This window comes from Somniosus microcephalus, chromosome 3 (genome assembly GCF_052327205.1).
Source record: "Somniosus microcephalus isolate GS21.2 chromosome 3, FLI_Smic_1.0, whole genome shotgun sequence".
Lineage (NCBI taxonomy): Eukaryota > Metazoa > Chordata > Chondrichthyes > Squaliformes > Somniosidae > Somniosus > Somniosus microcephalus.
The window spans coordinates 308,035,008-308,062,215 of NC_140989.1; the positions used below are offsets into that span (position 1 = coordinate 308,035,008).

The 27,208-nt window shown below is 46.7% G+C and overlaps 1 protein-coding gene across 1 annotated transcript in view; it reads right to left on the reverse strand.

Moving 5' to 3' along the window:
- LOC147122127 (cytosolic carboxypeptidase 6-like) overlaps positions 1–27,208 on the reverse strand; it is a 112,378-nt gene that overhangs the window by 13,635 nt on the left and 71,535 nt on the right. Inside the window, exon 3 of the mRNA XM_085978222.1 lies at positions 21,166–21,277. Coding sequence (XP_085834348.1) covers positions 21,166–21,277 — 112 coding nt within the window. The remainder of the gene's footprint in view (positions 1–21,165; positions 21,278–27,208) is intronic.

The window sequence follows — 27,208 nt, forward strand, 5'->3', positions numbered from 1 at the left end:
TAAATAAAGTAAAATCCAGATTTTGAAAAGCCCAAGATCTCTTTATGAGAATAAAACTTCTTTAGTTGGAAGGAATGAAAAAAACTTGAAGTTCTAATCAATAAAAAGAACTGCACTGAAAATTGTAGCTCAAAAACAAGTGATAGATACTATACATGAACATCACGACATTATCTATTCACGACAGCACTTCTACTCCTAAGGGTCATAAACACGTACTGGAGCACAAGCAACTCTGTTTTAAATTCAGTTCACAGCAGAAGCAATTTCCTAGTGTGCAAAGTGCTGTCAGCAGCTCTGATGTTTGTGTATGAAATATAGACAATATGACTGGCCCATCGGCAGCCATGTCAGGCTGATGGATGGTGCCTGTAAAGAAGTAAAGCGGCTGCTGTTAGGGCCAGTCTATCAGCAGCTTGAAGGAGATTCAGACTTAATAGAGGTAAAACTCTTCTAATCGGCAAATTTCCTCAGGTAATGGAAAAAGGACAAATCTGAAATATAAAGTGCAATTTCCGCCTCTGGTATAGTACGGCACAGCATAGACAGACATAAAATACAAAGGGTATGTTCATAAGCTCGGCTAATTCAGGATGTGTTCAGGGATAAATTAAATTTTCACATATCACAGCTTATTTATATTTCATATGCAACACCATTTCTTAAAAATATCTGAAGTTCTGACAGTAGACTTGTATATGTCAACCTGCAAGCGTGCACGCTGATGAATTAAAGACAAAATGGCTTTAAGGGATTGTATTCATCTTTTTTGACAGACCTAATACATTTGTTTCTGCTTAGAAATTAATTTTCTAATATTAAAAAAGGTCAAAATGAACCACATAGAAGTCTCAGATATTTCTTCACCTTCAACAAATTATCTCAAATGGTTTTGTCAGATATAACGGGATAATATTTGGATGATATATGTTATTAGGAATCAACTGATCAAAATTAATTCTTTTTAAATTCAATAAATATAGCAGAAGCTATTGAACAGGAAACCGTTTCTTTTTCTATTTCAGGGGAATTGTGTTAGGGATAAGTTAATATTTATTAGATTTATTAAAAATGTTGACTTTGGTTGAATGATAATTAGAGACCAAACTGTCAGGTAATATGTCCACTTATTGCTGCTACAGTTTTAATTAATTCAAACGAATAATAATATTTCATATTGTGCAGTTCAGACACAGAGGTCAAAATTCCTATTTTTTCTGAAAAATTGGATAAATGCATATTTGTTAGCTGAGAATAATGAAACATGCAATTCCTGAAAATGGGAACAATTAACTTCAATTAAAAAATAGCAGATAATCATAATGCACCTGAAACAATGAACCTAAAGCATTTATGAAGCAGCTAAAAAATTACTTAAATAGTATAAATGCCAGAAAGTGTATTAATCCAACTGTGGAATGATCCTAGAGAACAGGTCTATGCTATCAGGAAACAATCTAGTTTTGGCACCAATTGCAAGTCCTTATGAATCCTGTAATTGAGTATTATAAGAGTATATTTGACTGGGAAGAATTGCTCCTCAAATATGTAAAGAGTAAGATAAGTGTGGGAATATGTCATTGTGCAGTGAATACTGTCAACAACTCAAAGGACATGGACAGAAGGGAGCAAACAATTACATACACTTAAACGAGTACATACAAAGGTATGGCACGAATACTACTGTAAGTTAGAAGCACAGGACATAATGGAAAGTTGTAGCTGTAGAAAATTTAAGCAAAGAAGTATTAACAACAATGTAGCAAGTGTACTGCTAGTGAAAATAGCACAGTTATGCAAAATACATTATATATGTCATGCGCTAAATCACTGTGTCTTAATTCATACTGCTCATAGTTAGAGGCAACACTGGCACATGGTCAGAGGGTGCAAGGTGGTACAGGTGGACCTGAATACCTTAATCCATGGACCTCCATATGAATAAGTTATTGCCGAGCCATTTGGGAGAAATAGCTTGAAAGTTGTGTGATCTATGGAGTTTAGACGACAGCAGAGAATTTTTGGTTCATTCTATATTATTCAAATAGTCTATGATTTGCATGACATTCTACACGACACCCACACAGTGATTGTACAACACAGAAAGTGATTGTGTCCAACCACTTAATAGAGCATGTAATGATAATGCAGTGCCCACTGAATAAGTATACTTATTCACTCATAGTGTATCTGTTCTTTTCATAAAGCAAGAGTACAATCACCCTGCAACTGAAGTCAAGAAACACCAGCTACCTGAGAACCAACTGTCACCACCTCTCCTTGAAGCAGGCACCAAGACAGAAACTTGCACACTGGAAGAAGATCATAGTGCATTGAGGAGGGAGACCAATTTGAGGAACAGAACAGAGGTGATGACTGAACAGCAGAAATGGTGGTTGGTGAGAAGCCACTAATGTAGATTTGCAATGCAGCAAGCTGGCTGGTCCTATAAGGAAATTAGCAATACTGCTTTGAAACAGAGAAAGCTACAGCAGCAGGTCCAAATTAAGGAGTCACTTGCTTCCTTCTGTGATGTTTTAAAAGCATGTCTGTACATCTTGCAGTCTACTTGTTATGAATTCAGGTCTGCTATATATACCTTCTTGGGTTCAGTGATGGCAGTTGCTCCCGGGAGTGGTCTGAGTGCCTTTCTCTTATGGCAGTTAACTCACACTTCCCTATAGCTACTTGTACAATAGCAGGGCTCTTGAGTGGAACAATGAAACGCCCTTGTCAGGTGGACCAGATCTCCATGTCTTAGGTATGTGTATTTTTTCAATCCCTCTGAAGGCAAACCAAGTTAACACTAGATGAGGCCACGTTTGGTTCATATTGTAAGCTGCTTTATTCCACAGTAAGATAAAATGTACCGAGTAATGGGTATGATCAGAGTCACTTACTTCAATCGGCACAACTTATTATATTCATGTAATGACACAAAACAAAGAACATATGGTGGTGTAAGGCTCGGCACACTAGGTAAATTAGCCGTAGTCATGTGTACACATTAAACCAATTCTGTAGTAGCTGTAGGGGCTAATCAGGACGAGGTAAGTGTTTGAGTGCTGTGTCAGGCAAGACCCAATAACAGTCTATGGGAAGAGATGAGAAAGGAATGTTAACGAGCAGGCATTGTGCCATATAGCTCAGGTGTAGGAAGGGAGTGTAAGGCATATATAGAACACACTGTGGAATATATCAAGAATAGATAAGAGAGTGAAGACCACGTCTGACAGGTGTGGCTACTCATGTAGAAAGAACAATGATCTGAGATCGACGACATTCTGCAGGCACGTTTGGGAGAAGAATATAGGAATGCCATTGGACGTAGTGACGTGCTAGGCAAATGAACTCACGTATCCATTAGACATAGGTAGGATGCGCTGATGTAATAGCATCATGTTAGGGAGACGAAATTAACCATATAAAGATACAGCGCACCGGAACTCCCTTAGGGACATTTATCTAGTCTTGCTTAGGCTTGCATGAGCAATCAAGATGACATGTTTACGATACCCAAACGCTTACGGTACCAGTCTCATGGGCACTGCATGTAATGGGTTGTTGTAAGAAGTCACACAACACCAGGTTATAGTCCAACAGCTTTATTTGAAATCACAAGCTTTCGGAGCGCTGCTCCTTCTTCAGGTGAAGTGGAGAAATGCATAAAGACACAGCTTATATAGTCAGAGAATCATGTCAGATGTTTACAGGTAACCTTTCCAACTGCCATTTATCACACCTCGGCAGAGAGATAATCACAGCAGTCAAAGGTGTGAATGGTGTCCAAACAGGTCAGTCAGGGAAACATTACATCAAAGAACAATGAGGTGGGGTCCCCTTGTGACCCCACCTCATTCACAGAATCACAGAAACCCCACAGTGCAGATAGAGGCCATTTCGGCCCATCGAGCCTGCACCGACACATATCCCACCCGATCCCTGTAACCCCTACACCAACACATATCCCACCCTATCCCCGTAACCCCACGTATTTAATCCCCCTAACACTAAGGGTCAATTTATCATAGCCAATCAACCTAACTCGCACATCTTTGGACTGTGGGAGGAAACCGGAGCACCCGGAGGAAACCCACGCAAACACGGGGAGAATGTGCAAACTCCACACAGACAGTCGCCCGAGGCCAGATTCGAACCCGGGTCCCTGGCGCTGTGAGGCAACAGTGCTAACCACTATGCCACCGTTCTTTGATGTAATGTTTCCCTGACTGACCTGTTTGGACACCATTCACACCTTTGACTGCTGTGATTATCTCTCTGCCGAGGTGTGATAAATGGCAGTTGGAAAGGTTACCTGTAAACATCTGACATGATTCTCTGACTATATAAGCTGTGTCTTTATGCATTTCTCCACTTCACCTGAAGAAGGAGCAGCGCTCCGAAAGCTTGTGATTTCAAATAAAGCTGTTGGACTATAACCTGGTGTTGTGTGACTTCTTGCATTTGTCCACCCCAGTCCAACTCCGGCATCTCCACACCATGTAATGGGTTGGATCAATGTTTTGATAAATAAATGATATTAACATTATGGTGTTTCCTGAAACAACAGCAATAACACAACTGGCATTTATATTGCACCTTTAATGTAGTCAAATGTCCCAAGGTGCTTCACAGGAGCGTAACCAGACAAAAATTGACACCAAGTCAAAGAAGGAGACATTAGGACAGATGGCTGAAAGCTTAGTGAAAGAGGTAGGTTTTAAGGCATGTCTTAAAGGAGGAGAGAGAGGCAGAGCAGTCTAGGAAGGGAATACCAGAGCTTAAGGCCTAGTCAGCTGAAGGCATGGCTGCCAACAGAGGAGTGAAGGGAGTTGGGGATGCACAAGAGACCAGAGTTGGAGGAATGCAGAGTTCTTGGAGGGTTGGAGGGCTGGAGGAGGTTACAGAGATGGGGAGGAGCAAGGCCACAGTGGGATATGAACAGGAGGGTTAGAATTTTAAAATTGAGGCATTGCTGGAACCAATGGAGGTCATCGAGCACAGTGGTGATGGATGAATGGGACTTATTGCGAGTTAGAATATGGGCAGCAGAGTTTTGGATGAGCTCAAGTTTACAAAGGATGCAAGGTGGGAGGCCGGCCAGGGGAGCACTGGAATAGTCAAGTCTAGAGGGAACAAAGGTCTGGATGAGGGTTTCAGCAGCAGATAGGCGAAAGCAAGGGCAGAGATGGGAGATATTATGGAGCTGGAGGTAGGCGGTCATTGTGATGGAGAAGATATGGGGTCGGAATTTCAGCTGTGGGACGAATAGGATGAATAGTCGTGAATGGTGGTGGACCATTAAACAACTAACGGGAGGAGGAGGCTCCATGAATATCACCATCCTCAATGATGGTGGAGCCCAGCACGTGAGTGCAAATGACAAGGCTGAAGCGTTTGCAACCATCTTCAGCCAGAAATGCCGAGTGGATGATCCATATTGGCCTCCTCCTGCGGTCCCCACCATCACAGAAGCCAGTCTTTAGCCAATTCGATTCACTCCATGTGATATCAAGAAAGGGCTGAGCACACTGGATACAGCAAGGGCTATGGGCCCTGACAACATCCCGGCTATCGTGCTGAAGACTTGTGCTCCAGAACTAGCCGCGCCTCTAGCCAAGCTGTTCCAGTACAGCTACAACACTGGCATCTATCCGACAATGTGGAAAACTGCCCAGGTGCGTCCTGTCCACAAAAAGCAGGACAAATCCAATCCGGCCAATTACCGCCCCATCAGTCTACTCGCAATCATCAGTAAAGTGATGGAAGGTGTCATCGACAGTGCTATCAAGCGGCACTTACTCACCAATAACCTGCTCGTTGATGCTCAGTTTGGATTCCGCCAAGATCACTCGGCTGCCGACCTCATTACAGCCTTGGTCCAAACATGGACAAAGGAGCTGAATTCCAGAGGTGAGGTGAGAGTGACTGCCCTTGACATCAAGGCAGCATTTGACCGAGTGTGGCATTAAGGAGCCCTAGTTAAACTGAAGTCAATGGTAATCAGAGGGAAAACTCTCCACTGGCTGGAGTCATACCGAGCACAAAGTAAGATGATCATCTCGGCCCCAGGACATCGCTGCAGGAGTTCCTCAGGGCACTGTCCTAGGCCCAACCATCTTCAGCTGCTTCATCAATGACCTTCCCTCCAACATAAGGTCAGAAATGGGGATGTTCGCTGATGACTGCACAATGTTCAGTGCCATTCACAACGCCTCAGACAATGAAGCAACAAGACCTGGATGACGTTCAGGCTTGGGCTGATAAGTGGCAGGTAACATTCACGCCACAGAAGTGCCTAGCAATGACTATCTCCAACAAGCAAGAGTCTAAACACCGCTCTGACATTCAATGGCATTACCATCAATGAATCCTCCACCATCAACATCCTGGGGGTCACCACTGACCAGAAACTTAACTGCACCAGCCACATAAATACTGTGGCAACAAGAGCAGGTCAGAGGCTAGGTATTCTGCGGTGAGTGTCTCACCTCCTGACTCCCCAAAGCCTTTCTACCTTCTACAAGGCACAAGTAAGGAGTGTGATGGAATACTCTCCATTTGCCTGGATGAGTGCAGCTCCAACAACACTTAAGAAGCTCGATACCATCCAGGACAAAGCAGCCCGCTTGATTGGCACCCCTTCTACCACCTTAAACATCCACTCCCTCCACCGCCGGCATACCGTGGCTGCAGTGTGTACCATCTACAAGATGCACTGCAGCAACTCACCAAGGCTTCTTCGGCAGCACCTCCCAAACCTGCGACCTCTTCCACCTAGAAGGACAAGGGCAGCAGATGCCTGGGAACACCAACACCTCCAAGTTCCCCTCCAAGTCACACATCATCCTGACTTAGAAGTATATCGCCGATTCTTCATCGTCGCTGGGTCAAAATCCTGGAACTCCCTACCTAGCAGCACTGTGGGAGTACCTTCACCACACTGACTGCAGCAGTTCAAGAAGGCGGCTCACCACCACCTTCTCAAGGGCAATTAGCAATGGGCAATAAATGCTGGCTTTGCCAGCGATGCCCACATCCCATAAAAACAAATTTTTAAAAAAGGACGGTGCGGTTGCAAACAGTCTGGTTCAGCCTGAGACTGTGACCACAGAGAGGGGTGAAATTAGTGGCTAGGGAACAAAGTTTGTGGTGGGGACCGAAGACATTGGCTTTAATCTTCTCAATGTTTAATTGGAGGAGATTTCACCTTTTTCAGGACTGTATGTCGGACAAGTTGTCTGACAACAGAGATGAGAAATAGGAGGGGCCAAGGATAGATTGTTGGAAGACTCCCCAGGTAATGAAGCAGGCGTGGGAAGAGAAGCCATTGTAGGAGATTCTCCAGCTACAACTGAATAGGTAAGCGTGGAACCAGGCGAGGGCAGTCCCACTCAGCTGGACAACAGAGGAAAGGTGTTGGAGGAGGATGGTGTGGTCAACCATGTTAAAGGCTGCAGACAGGTTGAAAAGGATGAGGGGGGATAGTGCACCATGGTCACAGTCATAGAGGATGTAAATTGTTATTTTGATTAGAGCCATTTCAGTGTTGTGGCAGGGGCAGGAGCCTGGTTGGAAAGTTTAAACATGGAGTTGTAGGAAAGAGAGGCACGGATTTCAGAGGTGACATCACGCTCAAGGACTTTGGAGAGGAAAGGGAGGATGGGGATGGAGCGGTAGTTTGCAAGATCAGAAGGGTGAAGGGTGGGTTTGTTGAGCAGGGGGTGATAATAACAGATTTGAAAGGGAGGGAGACTGTACCCGAGGAGAGTGAACCATTTCCAATATCAGCTATCATGGGGGAGGGAAGGTAAGTTGTGCAGTTAACAGTTTAGTGTGAATAGGGTTGAGAAAGCAGGAGGTGGGTGTTAGATCCGTGTATCTTAATGTTGTGTCCTTCAATAATCAGACAACAGACTGCAGGGAACGATTCAACAGGTGTTTACTGAATGAGGGTTACTCTAGAACTAACTGTACAGATCACTACTCAGGGTTTATATACAGGTGTGGTCACTGCTGGTACTACAGTATACAGGAGCTGTAAAAAGTAGTTCTCCCCTTAAAAGGTACATACATTACAATTCCTCCCCTTTTAGATTAACAGTACCATAACACTCATTTAACAATTAAATATCAAACTAATTACAATTAACACTTTTAACATGCAACATTAGCTGAAAATAGCCTATTTATAAATTCAGTCTTTGGGGAGGCTTCCTGATCCTTTCTGGATAGCGCCTTTCCCGAGTGTCTTGCTCTTGGTGCGGAGGCGATTCTGGCCCCCTGTCGTCGGTTGGTTCATCAGCTTCCGATGCTACTGTTTCTGGGGTAGATGCTACCTGTACGTCGGGTTCATCACCAGGTACGTATGGGCGAGGCATGGGGTTGACTTGTTCCTGTGACTCTAGGATCTGGTCAGCATGGTGTCTCACGATGCTCTCCCCAACGTCCACTGTGTACATTAGTGGGCCCTGCCGTGTGCATATCGTTCCTGGCTGCCATTTTTCTGTTCGGTAGTCGCGGGCCAAGACTGGTTGCCCTACATCGAAGCTCCTTGTTGGCTTCTCATGGATGTACTGGAATTGTTTACTCTCAACATCTCTTCGTACGTTTGGTCTGAGCAAATCCAGGCGAGATCTTAACCTTCGGTTAAAGAACATCATGGCTGGGGCCTGGTTGGTGACTGCATGTGTCGCATTCCGGTAGGCGAACAGGAAATTGTCCACCTTGTGCTGCAGCGGAATGTTGTCATTGTACATAGCCTTTATTGCCTTCTTAAAGGTTTGTACGAACCTCTCAGCCAATCCATTTGTGGCTGGATGATACGGGGCGGATGTGTAATGCCTTACCCCATTCCTTTTCATAAATCTTCGAAACTCTTCGGACACAAACTGTGGTCCGTTATCAGAGCAAATCTGCTCTGGCAAGCCGTTCCTGGCAAAAATGGTCCGTAGGACTGCAATAGTTTTCTCCATGGTGGTGGAGGACATTTTTATCACCTCAGGCCATTTCGAGTGCGCATCCACGGCTATTAAAACATTGAGTCCATGAATGGACCAGCAAAATCAATATGCACCTGTTGCCATGGAGATGAGGGCCACTCCCATGGGTGTACAGGGGCATGTGGTGGTGCATTTTGGACCTTCTGGCATCCTGAGCAGCTCTTTGTCAGGTCCTCGATTTGCTGATCGATCCCCGGCCACCACACATAAGCCCTAGCAAGGCTTTTCATTTTCACCCCTCCCAGATGACCTTCGTGAAGCTCATTGAGCACTTTCTCCCTTAACTTGGGTGGAATTACCACTCGGGATCCACACATCAAGGTCCCCTGGCATACTGACAGCTGTTCTCTTCTGGATGAGAATGCTGGCAACAGTGAGTCGCCATGTGCTGGCCATCCCTTCACCGTCAAATCATATACCCGAGACAGCGTCGGGTCATTTCGGGTCTCCTTCTCTATACCAGCGTTAGTTACTGGCAAGCATTCAATTATAGTCGAATGAAATATTTCGACAGGATCCACTGCTGGTGCTTCCTCTGCAGTAGGCAGTGGCAGGCGTGATAGCCCATCAGCGTTTCCATGCTGTTTCATGCCCTTATACTCGATTTCATATTGGTGCGCCCCTAGAAAAAGGGACCATCTTTGTAGCCGTTGCGCAGTCATCACCGGAACGCCCTTCTTTGGATTAAAGATGGAGACAAGTGGTTGGTGGTCAGTCAGCAAGGTGAACTTCTGCCCGTGCAGATAGCGATTGAACTTTTTCACTCCCCACACTAGGCTGAGGGCCTCCCTGTCAATCTGGGCGTAGTTACGCTCGGCTGAGGTTAGTGATCGTGACGCAAAGGCTATTGGCCTCTCTGAGCCATCCGAGAATTTGTGCGACAGCACCGCTCCAATGCCGTAGGGTGACGCATCACATGCCAACCGAATTGGTAATGCCGGGTTGTAATGGGCCAATACCTCTTTCGATGTGATTAGTGTTTTGCTTTTCTGGAAAGCTCGTCTACATTCGTCACTCCACTTCCATGGCACCCCAGTTTGCAGTAGGGTGTTCAGTGGGTGTAGTATTGTAGACAAATTTGGCAAGAACTTATGGTAGTAGTTTACCAGCCCGAGGAACGACCTCAGTTGTGACACATTTTCCGGTGCTGGAGCCTTGACTACTGCCTCAATCTTCTCTGGGGACTTATGTAACCCCTCTTTATCGATAACGTGGCCACAATACGAGATCTGTTTTCTAAAAAACTCGCATTTGGGGCGGTTAGCTCGGAGCCCATATTCCTGCAATCTAGTGAGCACCTGCTCCAGGTTGGCAAGGTGATCACTGTCATTTTCGCCCGTGACCAGGGTGTCGTCCAAATAACACTGGGTCCCTGGGATCCCTTGCAGGACTTGTTCCATTGCCCTCTGCCAAATGGCCGGAGCTGATGCTACCCCGAATACCAGCCAGTTGTATTGGTAGAGACCTTTATGGGTGTTGATTGTGAGGTATTTTTTTGATGCTTCTTCTACCTCCATTTGCAGATACGCCTGGGCCAGATCAATCTTAGTGAAGCGTTTCCCTCCAGATAGCGAGGCGAAAATATCTTCAATCCGTGGAAGTGGATATTGTACGGTGTGAAGGACCGGGTTCACTGTTACCTTAAAGTCCCCACAGATGCGAACCTTCCTTGGTTCCCCAGGTGTGCTGCTCAACGACTTTTTCATCACAGGGACGATGGGTGTAGCCCACTCGCTCCAGTCGACATTGGACAGTACACCTGAATGTTCCAGACTCTCCAGCTCTGCTTTGACGGCTGGGCGGATTGCATAAGGTACCGGTCTGGCCGTAAAAAATTTTGGGCTTGCGTTTTCTTCAATTTTAATCATCGCTGTCATGCTTTTTAGTGTTCCGAGTCCTTGCTGGAACAGTTCTTTCGCGTCAGTTAGGATCTTTGACAGTCGCCCAGGTGTGACGTCGTCATCCTTTTTGTCAGCCACAGTCAGTGCCTGTATGGAATGCCAATCTAGCTGTATCTTCCGGATCCATTCACGACCTAGTAGTGGTGGTCCTCCATCTGGCAATACACATAGGTCCATTTTTGGTGTTTCCTTGCCGTTATATATAACGTTCACCCTTATTTTTCCTTTGGGGTAGACTTTTTGCCCCGTGTACGTCTTCAAGACAATCTTTGTATCTCTCAAGGGTATATGTGAGAATAGCCGCTTGTAGTCCCTTCGGTTTATGACTGTTAGGGCTGATCCTGTGTCCAATTCCATTTTCACTTGGACTCCTGCTATCTTGAGCATGACCCAGATAGTTTGGTGATCCTCCATTTTGATCACATTATGTAGTTTCAGACAACCCAGCTCCTTGCTTCCGGAGTCTGTATCACTCTTCTGTTCGTCTGAACTACTCTCAGTCACCTTATGTATCTTCTTGTACTTCTCCTGTGGAGATTTCTTGCTGCTGGTTTTCTTTCCCGACCTGCAGACTCTTGCCATGCGTCCTACTTTTCCACACTGTCTGCACACTTTGTCCTTGAACCAGCAATCATTATGGTCGTGTGTTGTTCTGCTGCAGCGATAGCACTTCACTGTTCCGTATGACATTTCATTTGTGCCATATTCTTGCGGTCTCCGTTGTATCTCTGCAGCGCCCCGTGCTGCTGCTTCGTGTGATACTGCAATGCTGAAAGCCTTGTCCAGCGTAAGATCCTTTTCTGATAGAAGCCATTTCTGGGTTCCTTCACTTTGAAGCCCACACACAAACTTGTCCCTTAAAGTATCTGCTAGTCCCGTTCCAAACTGGCAGTGTTTCGATAGCTTGTGCAGTTCCGTTAAATACTCAGCATTACTTTCATCTTTATGCTGGTTCCTTTTGTGAAACTTAAATCTTTCTGCTATCAGCAGCGGTGTGGGGTTTAAGAGGCCCTGTAGGATTGACACTATGTTTTCAAAATCCTTTTCTACTGGCTTCTCTGGGGTTACTAGGTTTCGTAGTAAGCCATACATTTTTGCACCCATTGAATTCAACAATACCAGTGCTTTCTTGTCATCTGGCACTTCATTCGCCTTGCAGTATACTTCTATGTGTTCGGCATATGTCGTCCAATCTTCGACTTCATTGTTGAACGCTGTGATACTGCCACTCTTCGGCATTTTTGGATGTGGTTAGACTGGCTTAAAATGGCGTCTCCCGTGATTTCCTTTCTTCCCCGCTGCGGCTTAAAATGGCATCTCCCGGGCTTTCCTTTCTTCCCTGCTGCGGCTTAAAATGGCGTCTCCCGCGCTGCTGCCAACGCCGCTCTCGGCGGTCCTCGTGGCAAATGGCAGCGCCTCGCGTTTTCCTGCGCGCCTCTCTCCCCCGTTGACGCTGCTCGGCCCTTGAACACCGGCTGCGCTCTGCTCTCTCTCATCTCTCTCCCCCGTTGATGCTGCTCGGCCCTTGAACACCGGCTGCGCTCTGCTCTCTCTCGTCTCTCTCCCCCGTTGACGCCACTCGGTCCTGAACACTGGCTGCGCCCTGTGCGCTCTGCCCTCTCTCTCTCTCCCCCGTCGACGCTGCTCGGTCTTTTTCTGTGCCGCTCGGTCGGGCTCTAGCCCATCGCTGTCCGGGAAGGGTCTGCGCAGTACCTGTTGCCAGCCCATTTTGCTGGACCACCGTGACTGGAAAGCCAAGCCTGGCTCTCGACAGCCTCCCCTGCAATGCTCAAATCTCTGCTGGATGACTGGGCAGTTGCCCGTGGTCGACGCCCGTGCTTCTGGACTCGACCTTCTTCCACTGTTCTCCAGGAGCGAATCCCTGGGAGGTGATGCAGAGTTGCAGGTAGGTTCGAACTTGCTCGTCACCACTGTTAGATCTGTGTATCTTAATGTTGTGTTCTTCAATAATCAGACAACAGACTGCAGGGAACGATTCATCGGGTGTTTACTGAATGAGGGTTACTCTAGAACTAGCTGTACAGATCACTACTCAGGGTTTATATACAGGTGTGGTCACTGCCGGTACTACAGTATACAGGAGCTGTAAAAAGTAGTTCTCCCCTTAAAGGTACATACATTACAGTGGGTCTCATGGAAAACATGTGCTCAGAGAGGGCATGAGGGAAGATAGGAGAAAAATCAGAGAAAGAAACCCCATTTCTGCCGGAAACTTGGCAGCCGCCATTTTTACTCTGCAGAGATGACACCACACAGGCTGACAGCAGACTCCTCTAAACTTTCAGCTTTGGTTGTGAAATTCCTTGGCAAGCCTCCCAAAATCTGACATAACAATTTGTGTGAAGCAAGCAGCTTGGTTCTCATTGCAGGACCCATGAAGTCTTAGGGCTGGATTTTACCAGCCCTGAGGAGGTGGGTCTGGAGGCGGGACTGCTGGGAAAATCCCCAAAAATGGGTGCGGGTCCCAAACCCACTCCCAACCCACCTCCAACCAATCTTCCCGGGAGTCATGTCCCCGATTTGTGCAGGGTCCCGACTCCTAGAGGCGGGAAGAGGATTACAGCCACTTAATTGGCTTTTTCCCATTTTTCCACTGCCGCTGCGGGCTTCCCGATGTCAGGGAACCCCACCAGGGTAAGTGAGGCGTGATGTGGTTCTACTGTAATTTTTGTGTATATATGACAGCTGCAGATGTGGTTTAAAGGATGAAATTGGACAATGGTGAGTATCAGAGGCAAGGAAAAGTTATGAAAGTAATGTTTAATGTGTTTAGATATTTCTGTAGGTGACAAGCTGTGAAGTGTTTGTGTTGGCTCAGCTCATCGGGAGAAGTGACAGATGGCTTCTGCAATCTCAGCTGCAGCTGCCATCTGTGTTATCCTAAGGAGAGAGTAATTGGAGAGCCTGGGTGAAAGAACTCACCTTTGGACAGTGATTGTCAGTGTTTGACAGCACCTCAATGCTGTCAAACACTGTCAAATCATCTGTCAAACAAGTGTGGTGCATATGCCTTTAAGAAAACCGGCAGATAAAGCATCATCAACTGACGTCATCTGACACCGGCTTTCCTTTAATTGGCTGGCAAGCCCGCAAGGCGGGCTTAACAAGGCCAATCAGGGGAAAATAGCGTCAGCTTGTCAGACGTCGCTGGGGGCGGGACTGAAAACCAGCAGTCCCACCTTGAGCTCGGCCTTCCAGGTAAGATTCTGCCCATAATCTCTGTCCACCTTAGCGGAGTTGGGAGATGACCTTGTCCTCCGGCGAGATGTCTTCTTGGCTGTCCCTGCCCCCAATACCTGATGCTGCTCACTGGTGCTAGGTGTTTCATCACATGCAGACCCCTATACCTCACTCTCTAAACTGGTGAGCTATCTTTAAATTAGTCACTCACTACTCCATGTAAATCTGGAGCTGCTCTGATGCTAGGTACATCCACACTATTGTGGCGGTACCACTGGTTGTCCCTCACATTGAGATACATAATTCCCTTTAACTTACCTTACGGTATGTGTCTGTTACTATACTCAGGCTTCTCTGCGTCATGACGTCATGACGTCAGAGCTCGGAACCTTCCAACAGTAGAGCTCAGCACCTGCTAGCAGTTGAGTTCAGAACCTTCCAACAGTAGAGCTCAGAACCTGCTGGCAGTTGAGTTCGGAACCTGCTGGCAGTTGAGTTCGGAACCTGCTGGCAGTTGAGTTTGGAACCTGATGGCAGTTGAGCTGGGAAACTTCTAGTTAGTCCTCGTGGAGTCCCCGCTGGGACAAGACCTATACCACGGTCATCCTACAGTCAGCCATCTTACCTGCCATCTTACCTGATGTAATTAGTCTGTTCCTGTAAATAAACAACTTGTTAATAGTTCGTCGAAGTCAAACTCTTTTATTTAGTGGCGATCTACATGAACCGCTACCCTATCATAAATTAATCCTAGCTGGGCAAACTGCATATGCCGCCATTTAATTTTTTCCAGATTGGGCATCTCCAGATCAACATCCAAGCCAGTCCAAACCTCCATATATCTAACTAGAGTCACTCCAGGATCCACCTGTAACCGAAGGACCATAGAGGTTTGCAGCACAGAAGGAGGCCATTCTGCCCACCAAATCTGTGCTGGCTATTTGCTACAGCAATCCAAAACTCATCCCACTCTTTCCTCATAGTTTTGCATCTTTTTGAGGCATTACTTGGGGATCTGCTGCTGGGAGGGCAGGAATTTCATGGCAGCACCTTGCCACAATGTGGCTAAATATACTGGAAAAAGTTTCTTAAAAAAATAATTTGTTTAATGTTGCCATTTTCTCAACAGCAATCGATTGCCATTGATTACCATTAGGGAACTGGTATTTACTGCAATTATGGGCCCCACATCTGGCATGACCTGGTGCAGGCACACAAGTGTGCTTGGACCATGGAGCCTGTTAAGTATGTGTATTGTATTGAACAATTAACACAAAGACTTAAACGTATAACTCAAACAGGTCTTTACTGGTTGGAGGTAGGGACTATACATAGGTCTTTACTTCATGCCCACAGGCGGGAACTGAGGGGGATCAGTACCCACAGTACTATTTATACCCCTATGGCCAGGAGTGGTACTGCGTATCACTACGCCCAACAAGTAGTGCAGTCCTGTCCATAGGTTCAAAGTAGCACACATATTACATACACAACATTCCTCCCTTCCTAGCTTTACAGTCATCTCCCCATTTAACATAACGTAATAACATATATACATATATAACTTCAGGTTTACATAACAGAATAACATAGATACATAGATAACTTCATGTCAAAACAGATCACAGATTCAGTCTCTGCGGAAAACAGTTCACAGATTCAATCTCTGTGGTGTAGTCGGTTCACGTTGCTGGAGTGACTCATTCAATAGTCCTTCCATGGATTTAACAGTTTGAACTTCCGAACTGAATTGGCTCCGTTCGGAGGGACCACGTGTGTGATCTGGTAGAGGTGATAATGGTTCAGATGGGTCATCTTCTGTTTTTACTTTTCCTTTTCTGCTTCTTGGAGACTCTCTGGGCTCCATTGTCAGCTGCCACAGCTGCCAGCTGCATGCGCAGTTCCTCCTTCTCTTCCTCCTGTTTCCGTCGTAGAGCCAGCTTCTCCCGATGTTCCGTAGACTTTTGGTGCTCCTCCATGATTTCTGCACTTTGGGAGTCGAAGTTACAAGCTGGGCAGGACAGGACATCGTAATATTCGGTGTCGTCCTGAGCTAGACCAGTGAGAGGGTCGTCTATTTCCTCCATACCCAGCTGGACGTTAGCCAGCTCTTGTTCCAAATCCAGACATCTTTCCTGAAGAGACTTCTTCATGTGTACCTCTGCATCCAGCTTTTTCTGGGCTTTCAGCAAGTCGTTTACTAGTGACCTCATTTGTGATTTTAATACTTCAACTTCCTTTGGAGATTGATTGATCGGACTATGCAATCCCTCTACCGGAGCAGCTGTTTCAGCGGTCTGTTGTTCTACGTTGACGTGAGTCAGCGTACTTTTGGCATCCAAGGGCTGCTCTGTTGCAGTCATCTCAGTCTGTGTTGCCACCTCAGCTCTTCCAATAACCTTTGAGAGCTCCGAACCCCTTTCGTTTGAATATTGAAGTTCATGTTCAAGTTTTTCCCATTTCAGAGTCCTGTCCTTCAGCATATGCAGGAGTTGGCTGACCGTTAACTCCTCTGACATCAGACGTTTTGTGTGCTCCTGCTCCATTTTCTCCATCAGCTGCTTCTGTTGTCTTTCCAGATTCTCCAACTCTATATCAAAGAACTCTTTCATTGCATTCAACTCTTGTTCAAAACGGCGAAGCATTTGTTCTAATTGCTGTTGTAGTTTGAAATGGAGTTGAGTTCGAGCCCGATGTCCCTCAGAAATGGGCACATCAGTAGACTTGCCAGACTCAGAATCCACAGTTAAACTATGTTGTTGTTGCTCAGTGGAATTCTGTGCTGAAACTTTGTCTTTTGCACCTGAGTTGGGCTTACCATCATCCGTTCCAGAGTCTGGGCCGACTATCTTCACCGAGTTCTCACTCGTTATTGTTTGTAGGAAATGCCAGTCCATATTCATTTTCCTAATCCACTCCCGTCCTAGTAGTGGAGGACCTCCTTCAGATATCACATATAAGTCCATTATTTGACTGTCTTCGCCCTTGTGGACCACTGCAACCTCTATTTTCCCGATGGGGTACACTCTTTGCCCCGTGTATGTTTTCAATATAATCCCCGTATCCTGCAGGGGAATATGTTGGAATAACTTTCCGTAATCTTTCTTATTTATGACCGTCAATGCCGATCCAGTGTCCAATTCCAGTTTTACTTGGACTCCTTCTATCTGAAGAGTGACCCAAATTGTCTGGAGGTCTGCACCCTTACCAGCGTTGAGTACTCTTAAGCTAGCCAGTTCATTACAGCTTAAGCTAGCCAGTTCATTACTGCTAGCGTCTGAATCGGACTCCTGTTCGGTCACCTTGTGTACCTTTGCGTATTTTCCTTGCGGTGACTTCTTGTTGCTGGTCTTCTTCCCTGACCTGCATACTCTAGCTATATGTCCAAGCCTACCACAAGTTCTACATTCTTGGTTTTTAAACCAACACTGGTTCTGATCATGCGTTGTCTTTCCACAACGATAACATTTGCCAGAACTCACACCCAATTTGTGTGCACTGAGCTCCGGTGACCGTAGCTGCATTACTGCCGTGCCTCTCGCTGCGGCTTCGTGTGCTGCTGCCATAGTGACCACCTTCTCAAGCGTCAGCTCATTCTCCTCGAGCAGTCGCTTTTGTGTATCCTGTTTAAATAAACCACACACAAATTTGTCTCGAAGTGCCTCTGTCAGTCCCGTTCCAAACTGGCAATATTTCGCTAATTTACGCAATTCCAGCAAATAATCAGCATTGCTTTCATGCTGTAGCTGCCTTCTGTCGTAAAATTTAAATCGTTCCGCTAGCATCAGCGGCGTGGGGTTTAGATGATCTTTCAGGACAGTAACAATCTCATCGAACGTCTTATCCGCCGGTTCATCTGGTGATAACAGGTGTTTCAATTGCCCGTATGTCTTCGCACCCATTAAATTTAATAATGTTAGTGCTTTATCAGCCTCACGAATTTTATTGGCCTTACAATAATTTTTAACTCGTTCAACATATATGGCCCAATCTTCGATGTCACTATCAAAGTTGCTAATATTCCCGTGTTTAGGCATTGTAGTACTTTATCAGATTTGCAATTTCTCAGATTTTTTTTTTTTACTGTTATCCAAGATGGCGGCTTCCCGCTCTTGCCGTCGTCCTCCGCCCACAAAATGGCGGTTTTCCCGCTTCTGCCTTCTTCCCCAGCGGTTTTCCCACGAAAAATGGCGGCTTTCCCGCGCTTCTCGCTCTCCCCGCCCACTTCAATGGCGGTTTTCCCGCGCTTCTCGTCGCTGACTTTCAGCCCGACTGCGGCTCTTATCTCCTGTGCGATCGCTGGTGCGCCGCCCGCCCGAAACGGTTCTCAGCCCTTATCACCGGTGCGATCGCTGGCCCGCTAAGCGCCTCCCGCTTGAAGCGGCTCCCGGCCTCTGGCTCACCCGCTCGGCGGCTCTTGCTCGCTCCCTCCCGGGCTCTGGCTTACCCGCTCGCGCCCTCCCGGGCTCTGGCTTACCCACGAGGTTATGGAGGCTTCAGGGTCCTAATGCCTGTCGCTTCCAGTCGCTGGAAGCTGTCAGGATTTCTGCTGCCCTTCAGTTTTCAGTGGGGTGTTGAGGATTGGAACCTCTCTTCAACGTCCTGTCTTTGGACGAAGCCGCTGTGGAATAACTGCCGCAGGGTTCGAACCGACTCGTCGCCAGTGTTAAGTATGTGTATTGTATTGAACAATTAACACAAAGACTTAAACGTATAACTCAAACAGGTCTTTACTGGTTGGAGGTAGGGACTATACATAGGTCTTTACTTCATGCCCACAGGCGGGAACTGAGGGGGATCAGTACCCACAGTACTATTTATACCCCTATGGCCAGGAGTGGTACTGCGTATCACTACGCCCAACAAGTAGTGCAGTCCTGTCCATAGGTTCAAAGTAGCACACATATTACATACACAACAGAGCCCACTTAGTACTGAGGGAACTGAAGGCAGAACTGCTGGGATTTCTGATAGCCAACGTCGTCCTGCCAGTCTCGCCCTCTTCTGACAATGTCTGCACTGAGAGCAGATGCAAAACGTGCCCATCCTCATTTCCAGTGAAATTCATTGATTTTGAACAAAAGTGGCAAAGACATGGCAGAACCAAGGCCCGCCCCAAATTCTGAAGAACCATCTTCAGCTGCTTCATTAATGACCTTCCCTCCATCATAAGGTCAGAAGTGGGGATGTTCGCTGATGATTGCACAGTGTTCAGTTCCATTCGCAACTCCTTAGATAATGAAGAAGTCCATGTCCGCATGCAGCAAGATCTAGACAACATCGAGGCTTGGGCTGATAAGTGGCAAGTGACATTCATGCCAGGCAATGACCAACTCAAACAAGAGAGAGTCTAACCACCTCGCCTTGACATTCAATGGCATTACGATTGTCGAATCTCCCACCATCAATATCCTTGGGGGGGGGGGGGAGGTCACCATTGAGCAGAAACTTAACTGGACCAGCCACATAAATACTGTGGCTACAACAGCAGGTCAAAGGTTGGGTATTCTGTGGTGAGTGACTTACCTCCTGACTCGCCAAAGCCTTTCCACCATCTACAAGGCACAAGTCAGGAGTGTGATGAGATACTCTCCACTTGCCTGAATGAGTGCAGCTCCAACAATACTCAAGAAACTCAACATTATCCAGGACAAAGCAGCCTGCTTGATTGGCACCCCATCCACCACCTTAAAAAACATTCTCTCCCCCCCACCACTGGCGCACTATGGCTGCAGTATGTACCATCTACAATATGCACTGCAGCAACTCGCCAAGGCTTCTTCGACAGCACCTCCCAAACCCCTGACCACTACCACCTAGAAGGACAAGGGCAGCAGGCGCATGGGAACACCATCACCTCCAAGTTCCCCTTCAAGTCACACACCATCCTGACTTGGAAATATATCACTGTTCCTTCATCGTCACTGGGTCAAAATCCTGGAAGTCCCTACCTAACAGCACTGTGGGAGTACCTTCACCACACGGACTTGAGCAGTTCAAGAAGGCAGCTCACCACCACCTTCTCAAAGGCAATTGAGGATGGGCAATAAATGCTGGCCTTGCCAGTGACGCCCACATCCCATGAATGAAACAAAAAATAACCCCAATTACGGTGAAAATATCTATTTCTGGAGCTCTGGCAATGAAGGTACAGGACATGTATAATTGGAATATGGAGCAGTTAAAAATCAGGTGTCAGCTACTTCATTTTCCTTTACTGAGGGTTACATAACAATGTAAAATTCAGCATAAAAAGTTATGAAAATTATTTTAAAGATATTGCATTGAAAATTATTATTACATACATTTTAATGAATGAAATTTTGAATTTAAAAGAAAAGAATGCTGTTGCAGCTTGATTCCTGCATAATGCACTCAGCTATCACAAGCAAGAAAATTAAAATATTACCAGAGTGCCAATGATTATGTGAAACTTTAGATCTCATGCAATATTGACAAAATTATATCACTGTTATCCTTTCCATATACCTATATCTGCAAATTACGGATTAAAAATATTCAATGCTGTCAAAAGACTGGTCCCTGGTGCTTTAACTGAGTAGGAGGCTGAATTAAAGGAAGTGGAAGAGTGAGAGTTGAAATAAAATCTGAAATAAGAATACAATATCAGGTTAAGAGGGAGATCAAAAATACAGAAAGGTCTTGGGAAAATGCAGACTTTTATACAGCTGTCTCCAGTAAATTGCAGGAAATGGGAGAGCAATTATGCTATTGCCAAAATTTCACTCAGCTACAGGATTTATCAATTATTCAAATAATCAATATGTGCCCAGTATAAACTCTCTCCAGGGCCTGAAAATGGAAAAGGAAATGAAACATTACACTGTAAGCAAAACCTACCTTCCCCAGAAAAAAAATCAAAAATGTTTTTCACAGAAAATCAGTGTGGCTTTTGTGCAAACCTTCCTAAAAATGATTGGTTACACTTTTGGCAGCAGTTTTCAGAAAACCACTTGTAGTTTGTTATATTCAAACTACAAATTACATTTCCTGTTCTACTGAAATGATATGGTCTCAACCTTTTCATCATTATTACTCACCGGGTTATCGTACATTTGCACAATCAGCTGCTTTACGCCATAAAGTGTAGGGTGAGCCCAAGCAGAGGGATCCTGCCAGTGTCGATTTAGATCAAATCCCATTAAAGAGCACCTAAAGAAACAGTAAGGCAGGATTTATCAAAGGAAAGCTTGTATATTTATTGTACTCCTGTTTGAGGTAGTTGAACAAAAGGATAACACTAATTATCTGCTACACATGAGCAACATCATCATAAATTACACATTTTCAATTATTAGCTGTTTAAATTCAGAACAAATCTTTTTATTTTAACATTTATTTGATTAAATTTTCTTAAATACATACATTTTTGTATACCTCGCACTAGCGCCTGCAATTTTTTTCTCTATACAAGAAAGTGTTGAATGAGGATTGGCTTTTTATGTCACCAAGCTTGTTCCTTCCATAGATTATGTATAATTTGTCCTCTTGTAGACTCTACCCAATCTCCTGAACAAGGTGACCAACTGCAGTTGAAGCTTCTAAGAAGATAAATTTCACTTACCCCCAAATATAATTGAATGAAACCCCAAGACGTCACTCAACATTACAACCTACACTGTTCAACTCCGACCAGTTTCATTTCTCAGCCAATAGCCCTGATTTTAAACTGGAGTGGGAATCAGGTGGGCTGGAGCTATATACCACTGTGTTTGTCCACTGCACAATGTTCCTTCTGTTATCTTGCATCAAGTCACATTTTAAATTATTAATATGTTTTCTGCTGTCATCTGTATTTGTCAGAATTTCAGAAACCTGTTGGTTTTTCTCTCAACAATAATAGATCAAGTCTTTCGATGGCTCTCTGTTGTATGCAATATTGGCTCAAAGTTTCAGGTTTATGAGTAAGCCCAATAGGAAGTGAATGCAGCGGGGTTATCGCCCATCCAATTGGAAAAGTGCTGATGCCAGCGGTCCCAGGGTGTCACCTTATTACAGTATAACAATTTGAGAAAGCTATTGGCATGAATAATAAAAAAAAAGGATATGCAATGCAAGTGTAGTAAAGTTGGCCATCAGTAGATGTAAAATGGATGGACAAAAAACACTTTCTGCCCCACCTACTTGGAACATCTACCTAGTATATGGTATTGTTGGATAGTCTAACCTTCAGCTTCCTCAAGGTTTGTTATCTCCTTCTAACATCAGTTCCCAGATCCTGCAGCTAAGGTACACATTGTTGATCCTAGCGGCTACTTCCTAGCAGGCATGTTATACTTCACTTTGTAACAGTACCCAGGCATGCCAAATAGGGCAACTTTCCTTGCACCAACCTCATACAGTAGTGTCTCCATTTCACCTATTATCAAACAGGTGGGTCCTGTGGTACTTTATCACTTGCTCAGATTCCGTTTGCTGCTTCCATTATTTTTTAAGTTCCTCTTTATTTGCTTCCACTCACTTGATTTTGCCAGCCTCTCCATTTGGTCATTTATCTTTAAGTGGTCATTTGCCTTTTAAATAGCTGCTGCAGCCCTTTAAGTTATTACTGTTCCCCTCCCCCAACTCAGGAACCTCCCAGCATAGGCTGATTGAATTCAACATCTCGCTATATATAAATAGGCAGACTCCAGAAGTAGCAGCAGGGATGTCCATGCATAGCACAAGCGGGTACACAGCCCGTTGTGCACCATTCCTGCTGCCAGAGTGCCAACCACAGGAAATCCACCATATAAAGTCTTGCACAAATTGTTATCTTTGGTCTTAGCCTTTATTACTATATCAAATCTAATTATACAATAATTACAAGAGCACAAGAGTGCATCTATTTCTAGATTTTTAATCATTTTGGTTGACTGCTAAATATGGCTCCATAAAATTGCAATATTTTTGTTCCTCCCTTTCCCTGATCCATCCACTTTACTTATAAGATATTTAAATCCGTCATGATTATCACATTATAATTCCCTGCAGCCTCTTTTTCTTGTCTGAACAGCTTGCTATCTACCTGTTCACCTTGAGCTGTTGATCGATAGCAGTTGCCAGTAATTACTTTGTAGCCCTTATCTTTACTGATTTCTACCAAATTGCTTCTGCTATCTCTCTTTTTACATTCGGTCGATAGATGTTATGTCATGCCTTACCAATCACGCTACCACCTCACCTAGTTGAATAGACTGATCTTTAGAAAACATTTTGAACCTTCCAAGTTCCATCACTTGTCCATCTTTGGCTTGCTGCCATGTTATTGTAATGCCATTAATGTCAATCCTGTCTCTATCTATATATGTATCTATATATGTATCTAATATTTATCTAATTCTAATACTTCTTGCATTAGTATAAATGCATTTAAACTCATATTTCAACATTTGCTTATTTTCATCTTATTTCACATTTCTTTCTTTATGCTAAATGACAATGACCTTGGAGTTACATCATGAGATACTCATGTTTCAAATAAATAGTTAGCGTAGCAGGGTGAGGAATTTCAGACAAGCACGTTAAGTGCTCGGATTCTATTATCTCAAGATGTGATTTCAAGACCAATATTCCTCCTACCTCTTGGTCAGCATTAACTTAGTGTGACCATATGTCCCTGTTTTCCGTGGATAGTCCCTCCCTGGATAAGGTACTGTGTCCCCAGGCAAATTCCTGAAGAGTCCACGGTTCAGGAAACTCGTCCCCAAATAAAATGTTCAGTGATTATAATTAGTTATCATAGGTGCGGCTGATGTTTACAGTCAACAACCTTGGTCGTTATGTGCTGGTGATGCCGCCCATCATGTTGTCAAACCAGAGTGACTGATGATTGATGGCGGAACTGACCAATCAAAGCAGGGGGAAATTGAGCTGCATCTACGTCATTAATAATTTAGACGAATAAAGTGCGGGCAGAAGCGGGATTATCCGGTGAAAGACGGAGGGCAAGTGGGTGGTGTACTTGTGAAAGAGCAGAGTAAGAATGGAGCAAAGAAAGTGTGCCAAATTTAAGAAAGTGTGGCCTAGAAATTCATTGTAGCCACTTTTGGGGCGGTAAAGTCGGGCGGCCGCTAAAGTTTGCGCCCGGCGCAAAATCGAGGCCACTTCTCCGATATTCATTAGCTTCGCCCTAAGAGTTTGCTCGAGCGCTAAAGCTGGCGCTGCACGCCTCTCTTTAGGCGCTAAGCCGGAGGTGCTGAGCGAGAGCGCCGAGGCCGGGCGCAGCGCAGGTGCGGCCATCTCGTGATTGACAGCAGACACCCTGGCGCCGGCCAGCTCTTAAGGGGGAAGGTTCGACTTGGTCTGCTGCCATGCCCTGGATAGTGGAGCCCTCCAGCTAGGCCTGAACACTGCTGCTGGACCCAAATAGCGCCTGAAGCCATGCAGAAGGCCCGTGAACGAGCGCAGCGCTTCTCAGAGCTTGATCTGAGTGTGCTGGTTGGTGCTGTGGAGAAGAGGCGCCATATTTTGTACCCGGACAATGGCAGGAAGGCGCCGGGCCGCGTCTACCGGAGAGCCTGGAGGCATGTCGCCAGCAAGGTGTCAGCCAACAGCGAGGTCCCCAGGAGCGGTGTCCAATGCCGCAAAAAGTTTAATGACCTCACTCGGATTGTCAGGGTGAGTACCCTTTCCAGTGTCCTCCTCATCCTTGCATGTGCACCTCACATTATGGGCAAAGGGACCTGAAAGCCCTAATGGCCAGCCCTCATGCAGCAGCTATGGGACAGGCATGAACATCAATTGCACATTCTGCACTTAACACACTGGCCAAGCTATTCCACCATGGGAGGCAGTGCACACAAGATCAGGGCGACACACTGGCCAGGCTATTCCACCATGGGAGGCAGTGCACACAAGATCAGGGCTACACACTGTACTTAGAGGCCGTCCTTTCTCTTGCAGGCCAAGCTGGCCAATAATAAGAAGAGCCGGACTGCGACCGGGGGAGGCCGACCCCAGATCCAGCCGCTCACCGAGCAGCAACATCGCGTGGAGCGCATCATGGGTGGCCGGGTGATTGGCCCCGTTGCATCTGGAGATGCCGACCCTGTTCTGGGCACCAATGGTAAGGACATCACCTTTTGGACCTCTCTCGTCCCACTTGCGCATCAGATCTACATCCTTTGCCACTGTCCGACCAATGCGCTGAATGCCACCACTCATGCATCCCTCGCTGACGCCCTCTCCTCACTCTAAAGCTACTCTTGTGCCTTCCTGCTTTCAGATGGTGAGGAGGAGGTCCCTGAACTTGCCAGTGACAGCCCCTCAGAAGAGGAGGAGGAGGAGGAGCAAGAGGAAGGCGGCCCATCAGGGGAACCCTCAGCCGCGGCAACCCATGCGAATGTAGGGGACACGTCTTCCCTGGAGGGGAGCGTGGCGGAAGTGTCAGAGGGGAGGAGAGCTCATGGGACCTGCGGCCTGCAGAAACGCGGGAGGGGGGTGGAAGCTCAGCGGCCTTCTCCCCAGAGGGGGGAAGGGTCGGAGGGGAGTCCAAATGCTGGGCCCAGCGGCGTCCAGCAACGCAGGAAGGGTCGGCCAGCTCGGCGGCCTTCTCCCCAGAGGGGGGAAGGGTCGGAGGGGAGTCCAATTGCTGGGCCCAGCGGCGTCCAGCAACGCAGGAAGGGTCGGCCAGCTTGGCGGCCTTCTCCCCAGAGGGAGAGTCCGGCCTCCAGTCCGGAGATGGTCTTCGCCGAGGAGATGGGACGCCTCGAGGACTTGTCTGCGGACTCGGAGCGCCGGCACATGGAGCTCATGGGGGTAGTGGCACGGTTGCCTGAGGCCATCGAGTCCCTCTCTCAGAGTGTGACCGACGTCGGGGCCTCACAGGCCATCAGTTTGGTGGAATTCGGGGCAGAGCAGGCAGCGAGTCGGGCGGCATTCGGGGCAGCTCAGGCAGCGAGTGGGCAGCTGATCAGTGGTGCCGTGCAGTCACTGGGTGCTCTAATGAGGTCACTGAACAGGGCAACACGGGCACTCACTGCTGCCACACTCGCTGTGTCAGCCAGGCATCGCCAGGGCACCCGGCGCGCTGCAGCAGCACAGCGGTCTGTCCCTCGGCAGATTGGTGCGCATGCTGCAGTGCTGGCCCGGGTAAGTGCCAGTGTCTCAGGCGACCAGCGAGCGCCTGCCATCCGCCAGCTTGCCCCCATTCCTCCAGCCGCCACTGCCACTCCCCCAGTGGAGCTGCCAGGAGCTGCTGCAGCGACTGATGCTGGCCAGCCACAGCTGCAGCATTCAACAGCCGCCCGCTCGACGGCCAGACATCGACTAGGCCGACCCCCAAGGGCATCTGCCGTCACGACATGTGCCCCTCAGGAGCCTGCCCCCAGCCTTGCAGCAGCCAATGGCCTTACTTTGAGGAGGAGCAGCAGGGCGGGCAGGGGCCACACAAAGATGGCCAAGGCATCGCCCTAGCGGGCCAAAAAGTCGAATGTGTGGCCAGTTGTGTTTGTTTTTTGAGGCCGAGAATTGGATGTTTGTTTTTTGAGGCCGAGAATTGGATGTTTGTTTTTTGAGGCCGAGAATTGGATGTTTGTTTTTTGAAGGCCGAGGATGTGATGTTTGTTTTTTACGAAGGCCGAGGATGATGGCCATTTTAGTTGCACTGTTTTGTTAATCCTCTCCAGGTTGTGGGAGCGAGTAATGTGTTTGAGTGTTTTTTGGGGGTTTCGTCTGTTTTTGGTTATCATGTGGGAAGGGCCCTGAGTTTGTACAATAAAGCATTTTATTTATTAACATTGTCCATGTTTGATCTTTGAAGTGTTTGTTGCCTTAACCGGCTGAGGGCTTGCGGCGTGGCTGCAATCATGTTCTTTCATTGGCACAAGCCATTCCCTGACAGGGGGCCTAGAAGTGACGTTCAATAAGCCGCCGACGGGCGGCCCTTGGACCTTCTGCCTCCCTCCTGGGCTGGTACTCCTCGTCCTGCTCCTCCTCATGCTCCTCCTGCTCCTCCTCCTGAGGTGGGGGTCCAACGTGAGGTGGCAGTGCCTGAGTCCTGCGGATAGCCAGGTTGTGCAGCATGCAGCAAACGACGACGAATTGGGAGACTCGCTCCTGCAAATACTGGAGGGCTCCCCCGGAGCGATCGAGACAGCGGAA